This window comes from Buceros rhinoceros, unplaced genomic scaffold (assembly GCF_000710305.1).
Source record: "Buceros rhinoceros silvestris isolate BGI_N320 unplaced genomic scaffold, ASM71030v1 scaffold11361, whole genome shotgun sequence".
Classification (NCBI taxonomy): domain Eukaryota; kingdom Metazoa; phylum Chordata; class Aves; order Bucerotiformes; family Bucerotidae; genus Buceros; species Buceros rhinoceros.
In genome coordinates this window covers 17,508-24,364 of record NW_010393702.1, presented here as the reverse complement: position 1 = coordinate 24,364, position 6,857 = coordinate 17,508, and the positions used below count along the sequence as shown (strand labels likewise).

The window sequence follows — 6,857 nt, the reverse complement described above, 5'->3', positions numbered from 1 at the left end:
AAAGAGTGTGATTATGAACGTGAATCAGTTGCTCTGTCTCGACGTAATTTGCCACATTTCCATTTTTATCAACACCCCTTCGCTTATACCGCATTCCTAGGAGGAAGGAGAAGGGTCAGTTCATATTCCAGTAACATCTTTAACATCAGTAACTTTTGTTACTGTTTTTCACCACAGTAACACAAGAGGAGAGTTCTAGCCAAAATCCACGGTCCATGGTAAAAGTCACTGCCACCCTAGTCTAATCCCCAAAAGGTATGTTGACTCAAGGGATGGGTTTATTTACTGATGCACCACAAGCTGCAAAACCTACGTTGGCCAGGCAAGGCAGTCTGTTGGCACTATAAAGTCACAGATGCATCCACTCCACCCGAACGGATAAACCACCTCCCACTCCCTCAAGCTTAGCGCAAAGTTTTACTGCAGTGCTCAGAATTTTCCATGACCCTAAAAGCCACTTCTACCAACAGATGTTCCACTTCTCACAACAAGAGATCCCACAAGCGGCCTGAGAAGATCTGCATGTTCCACAACGCAGTTTCCCCTCCGTGTTTTAACATTTCACCCAGTTCTGCACATTAAGAACAGAGGCTGCTCTCCTGACAGCACAGATTTTTGCTGAGCCATCTCTGACGTGATCATTAAACAGAGCAGGTAGGGGTTTGCACATCGTTTAATCAGAGGAGTACATCACGTCTTCAGAGAGGGGGCACAAAGGGCTGGGGAAGGAATAAGTAAAAAGGATTGGAGAAGAAAAAGAATTTGAGGCCATGTTTTATAGCACAGAAGTTGAGTACCACAGAATGTTCCGAGTCCTGAAGGAGCTGTGGACCAAACTTTTGAACTGAACCTCAGCAATACTAGTTAAGGACTATGGGAGGGAAGGGCAGAGGTTAGGAACAGGAAAGCGAAAGGCAAGTAAATTACCTATCGTAGGGACATTCACAGGGTCACAAATGTCGAAGCAGTACTACAGCCTTGAGACAGACAGGGGCTGTCAGTTTTTCCTTTGCTTTTTGACATATTAAAACCCGACTGTGTAGGAAAGGAGTTGGACACCATAGACTATCTTAAAAAGTGTGATAGGCTGAAGAGGCTTAAAACAGGAGCTGCTAAAGCATGAAGTGATTCAGTCTTCCTGTTCTGTGCTCCTAAGGTCGGGGCATAATTTTTTGTTTGCCTTGCTACTATTAGAGTAAGTCAAAAAAGGTGCAAGACCAAAGCATGGCTCTTATTTCACACCCTGACCCTACCTAAACCTCTCCTGGGACGTGGGCACACACACATGCCTTTTCAAGTCTCTATTCAGCTGCTGTCAAAGCTCTCAAAGAAAGAGCTGGACAAACCGAACTCTCACCCAGGCCTACTGAAACCTCTCAGGACAGAGCTGTATGCAAGGTCCTAATCAAGCTGTTCTCTGCAAAGATGGAACTTTATCTCAGACCTGTGATCTCCAAAGCCTCATCCAGTGCTCAGGAAGAGGCTCGTGGAGCTCACTTAGCACCCGCTCTAAGTCACAGCCGTGTAGTGCTGTACGCACCACAGCCTTTCTGCTCCCCTAACCAGGAAAAGGCTGTAGCACGTACTTGGACAAGAGCTGACCATCTGCTGAACAGCACACCACTCTGAGGTTTCTCCTTTATCCCTCTCCAGTGTTCAGGAACAGTCCCAACACCTTGAACTATGTTTGCCTACCAGCTCTGTGCCGACTCCGGCGGGAAATAAGTGCCACCAGAAATGTTGGATGAACGTCATCTACGCAAGTTGATTCCTGAGGAGGAGTTTCAGGACTGCTCTTATCATCATCAGAAGATTCACTATAGTTTACTACAAGTTCTTCAATTTGCACAAATCCTTGTATGATGGGTATAATCCAGAAGTCCACTTCAGCATTCTGAAGGTTACAAAAAAACATTTACATTTCTATTGGTTCTACATTACCTAGGATGATTTCTGCCATTTCTCACATTTACAAACAGTTGCTTTACATGCTTTTCATGTTTTAAGAAATTTCTGTCTTATTTCTGCAAGCAGTACCAGCATTTTCCCTCCATTAGCCACAGAGCTTTTAAACCAGGAGGAAGAAAGAAGACAAGTTAAGATTTTTCTGTGGTGCTGAAACAAGCCGACTCAAGGCAAGGCAGAAAGCCCTCCTCTGCTGCCAGGTGTGCAGAGACAGAGGAAAAGCCCACAATGTCCAAAAGCTTCTGTCCCAGTTTCCCCAGAGGGAATTTTCCATACAATGTTACACCTGACGTTGAAACACATTAAAAGCTTGAGGCAGTAATTTCTCAAATCCAAGACAAGGGTAGTCAGTTCTGACAGAGCAGGAAACATGGGACACACGGTATACGACACTTCTATAGGCAGACGGATGAAACTTCAGTGTCGTTAGCTTGTTTTCAGCAAAACAAATTAGCATAAGCTTTATATGGGCAACCTAGCAGCCAAGGCAACTGGCTCAGGGCTTTGCCCTGTAGTGCTTTGTCACCCTAAACCCTCCATTTCTTAAACAACACTGAGATCCAAATTCCCAACACATTCAAGGTCACCCATTTCTATCTTTACCTGGTTGTGTTTTTCATGTTACAACTCCTGCATCACACACACCTCTTCACTGCTCTGACCCATAACCATTGGAGTAACACTACTACTGGCAGAGAGATGCAGGGCATAATGTTACGATGTCTGCTGTCATCTTTAAGAGAAGCTAATACTTGACCTAAACTGGTCAAGCCTAGTAGCTCAGTCCTTTATCAAGCTTAATTTAATATGAAGTGAGATCACATATTGACGAAAAAGAGTGGTTCTTCTGTGTTTCGTTATGTGCTCATTAGCCAGGAAAACGCTTAATCTACTCTGCATAGCTGTTCAGAATAACTCATTCTACACCAACCAGCTACTCTGTTCAAGGAGAAAAACAATGTTCTCCACTTCAGACTTTTTCTCTTCTGGCTCCTCCTCCTCCTCAAGTTGAGCTCTGCCCAGGGATAATCCATTTCACAGATGAATACATTTTCCGATTTCCTTCAGAAATCAGCACAAACATATCACACATGGAGTTATTCGGCATTGTTTTATTGTAATACATTTAATTCAGCTGATGTTCATTCATTAGCAATGACCATGGGCTAACCAGAACGCTGCCTGGGGGAAGAAGGTAACGCCAGCTGCTCAGCTTCAGAAGGCACAGCCCCGACCCTGACCTCTGCCAAGCAGGTTTTTAAGGAACCTTCTGTAAACCCATAAGTAAACTTTCCAACTACAACTAAGAAATGGTTCTTCAAATACACAGTTTTGGAAACAAAAGACTCACATCAATGCTGATGAGATCTTCAATCATGTGCTTGTTCCAAAAGAATCTGTCATCAACCTGTTTAAAATAAAAAGGGCCGTTTCTACAACATTTCCATTAACATTTGGCCACGTTTGGTAAAGAACCGGTGTTATTCACCACAGCTGTACACACAAGTCTAGTGTTCACTGCTTTTGAGTGTAAAGGCTCAGTTCAAGGCACACTGCCACAGACTTTTGTTTTATTTCCTTGCACTGAAGGTGGTTACAGGGCAAGATCTTCAGTTACTGTAGATTACATCAAAGAATGTGACCAGGCAAGTTTGGACCACATCCATTACTGAACAGCACATCTCCCAAAAGGGAAGAAAACCAAACCCAGAGGCACAAAACAACTTACTTTTCGCCACAGTGGTAAGTTAGCTTTCTCACACACGCTCTGCCTCTGCACAGAATTGGTTAGGTCATAGGTCAGGCTGTAGTAAAAGGAGTCTGAATCCATGAACATCTTGAACAACTCCTCCAATAACCTCTTCTCCAGCTTCTCTTTCTCTTTGCTTTCTTTAATCTAGAAGAAAAGTAATGGCTTTCTTACGTCTGTCTTTCTGACTGAAGAAGACTCCGGCCATATTTGCTAAATGCCATCTCTAGCCTTGTAGGACAAACATTTTCCCACTGGGGAGCAGGATCTTAAGATTCCTAGCAGAGATAACCACAAGGAACTGCATCTTCAGAAATGCCACGTGATAACTTTCAGCAGTAAAGGCGTTCCAAGCAGTCAGACTCAAACTTTTGGAGCTTTTATTCAAGTAGTACGTTCCAATCTCAGTTTGCAAGAAACACTGCATCTACCTGTTCCAATTTTAATAAATATTTTCTAAATATTGCATTCTAATCCAATCTACTATTGTGTTAAAGCATTTTGATAAGATTCTGTGCACCAAGTCTTGTCCTTGAGTCTGTATTACACAAGAGATGCTTATGCAGAGCAACTTGTAGACGTTTAGAATCCCACTGGAAGCTCATCTGGTAAGAAGGCCGTCAGTAACTCTGCCTAAATTATGTAATCCCAAAATAAAAAAAAAAAATTAAAAAAAAAAAATCAGAGGAGCCACGGTTAAATAATTAGAAATTAACACTGACTTCAAGACAGAGTAGTTGCCCAGTCTAATTTTTCAGTAGCTCTCTTTTTAGGTCTTGGTACTCCAGCTGACATCCACCACAACCTAAACACTTTGAAAAAACAAACGGGAGAAAGCATTACCTTCTTTTTATTTGGAGCAGACACATTTGATTTAATTTGAGTAAGAGTCTTCAGCAGAAATTTGGTGTCATCTGGGGACTGTGTAATCTTCTCTGGCTTGTTTATCCCAAAATGGTGCTTTTTACAAAGCTAGAGAATGAGATTGAATAAAAGCCAATACTTAAATACTCTTTAATTAAAATTTTCTTCAACTTTTTAAAGTCTACAAAAGCAAGAATGCAACATCCACACACCTAAAGGAGACACTCTGAGATACAGGGGGAACATGCAGGTTTCCAGCTATGGCATAATTCTTCCCTCTTTTTTATAAAAGGCATTTTCTCCCATGATTGCAAGAACATTTGTCCCAATTTCACATGGCTTCAATATCCAGACCCACCTCAACCTCCCACCCAAATTACAGTGTGAATTAGTACTACTTGTACTGTTTTCCATTTATCCATTCTCTTTTGAAAAAACTCTGTAACATTTGAAGTAAGAGTTTCCTTTGAAGCTAAGTTATAGAATTAAGATTCCAAAACAGAATGGAAGCAAAAGCACCCATTAAAAAAAAAATTACACACACACACTGTGTGTCTCCTGATTCAGCAGGCAAAGATACGGCAGATTCTTCCCCAAAAAACAGATACATGAAGCCCTATCTTAGAGGTATTTGGGGCTAAGATCAGGTGTAAGAGCTGAAGGACTTGGGAGAGGGTGCTGCAAATCCAAGTTCTTGCACAGGTCTCTAGGCACAGAAGCACCAAGCAGATGCGGTATGTTCTTGCCTACACCACTAAGAACAGGAAGTTATCCCTCTTGGATTTCAAATCGTATTCTTGTATCCCAAGCTCTTGGAGGTTCTACTGCCCAGACTCTGACGGGAGTCCTTCATGCTCCTCGAGTTCCACCAAAGCTCTAGAGATTCCATGTTATCCAGGGAAGGATTCTCAGACAGGCACCAGAGAGACTCATCACAAGTCACCCTGTCCTCCTTCACCACCCCCTTTGCCACACATACTCAGAGAAGAAGCCTCAAGACAGAATTGTTCTCTCAACAGCCTATTAACCACAGCGTCCATAATCCTGGAGTATGAACAGTTACGGAAAGTCTTACCATCCCAGCCATCAAGAGCTCACCAGGAGCGGTTTGGTCTGGGTTTACCAAAAAACAAGGTTCCTGCCCTAGCCTATGGCTTTGTCCTCTCAGATGATTCCAGTGGATTCAGTTCTGTTCTCAAATCATCTGCTGCTCGATTACACCAAAACTTTGCTCTTGTGTGGTATTTTCAAGGGTCTTATGAAATGTGGGTATAATTTTGTTATAATTTCCCTCCCTATCAGAACTTGTGGTTTCTATTTCAAAAATAAAAAACTTTTATTCAAACAATGGTATTGAAAAAGCACGAAGTGTTCAACATGTCTGCAAAGACCAGGGAAGAGAGATCAGAGGCATGTGTTTAACTATGACATTCCACATTTAAATTTCTCTGAAGCAGAAGGGGAACTCATACCTCTAATTCCAGATCCTGAGGCTCTGTTTCAGAAAGCGGAATCACAGCAATCTTTGTTATTTTGCAAACCTCATGGTCTCCTGGAAGTTTGCCAATCAATGCTTTCTGACGAATTAAAAGCAGCCACCATGGTAAATCTAGAAAAAAGATTAGTAGATGCTTTGATTTGTCTGTCAGGCATTTTCTGTGCTCAGTCTGCCAGAAGCTTCTCCACAGCGTGAAACCCCTGCCAGGGACCGTTTGACTAGAAGAATCCAGTGAATGATGATCCGCTAGTGCTGTTTGGTTATCACGCATTGCAATAAAAACCAAAATAATACTCTCTAAAAAACAATACTTAGGAGATTAACTAGTTCACAGACTTACCCATCAGAGGTGAAGTTACCACTGCTTCATCTACAGCCATTAGGCTGCCTCTGGGATGGCGTACACTCCCAGTGTCACTAACGGCAGGACCATTTGAAAAGAATAGCTGGAGCTCAACAGAGAGCAAGCTAAGATTTTCCCTTCGTACCTTCTGTTGGGTGTAAAACAGCACACAAGACAGACACCCGTAACGTCCGATTACAAGATTCACGAGTGAAGAAATCTGGTGAGCAAACATGGACTGCATCATAAAGCAGCTCAGGTTCGTTTAAAGCTTCACAGCTTCACTCCTGAAGTATACATCTAACTGGTATTAGAAGAAACTAATGAGCCAAAGATTGATGAAGATATTTCTAACAGGAGTATTCCATACACACGTTCAATCTCCAACATTTCCAATCACAGCTTCAACACTTGAAAGAGGCAGGGAAACAGAAGGA

At 42.4% G+C, this 6,857-nt stretch overlaps 1 protein-coding gene across 1 annotated transcript in view; it reads right to left on the bottom strand.

The window, feature by feature from the left end:
- INPP5F (inositol polyphosphate-5-phosphatase F) overlaps window positions 1-6,857 on the bottom strand; it is a 25,669-nt gene that overhangs the window by 14,525 nt on the left and 4,287 nt on the right. Inside the window, exons 2-7 of the mRNA XM_010144959.1 lie at window positions 6,052-6,188; window positions 4,559-4,687; window positions 3,695-3,862; window positions 3,317-3,373; window positions 1,696-1,894; window positions 4-96 (exon numbers count right to left, since the gene is read on the bottom strand). Coding sequence (XP_010143261.1) covers window positions 4-96; window positions 1,696-1,894; window positions 3,317-3,373; window positions 3,695-3,802 — 457 coding nt within the window. The 5' untranslated portion in view covers window positions 3,803-3,862; window positions 4,559-4,687; window positions 6,052-6,188. The remainder of the gene's footprint in view (window positions 1-3; window positions 97-1,695; window positions 1,895-3,316; window positions 3,374-3,694; window positions 3,863-4,558; window positions 4,688-6,051; window positions 6,189-6,857) is intronic.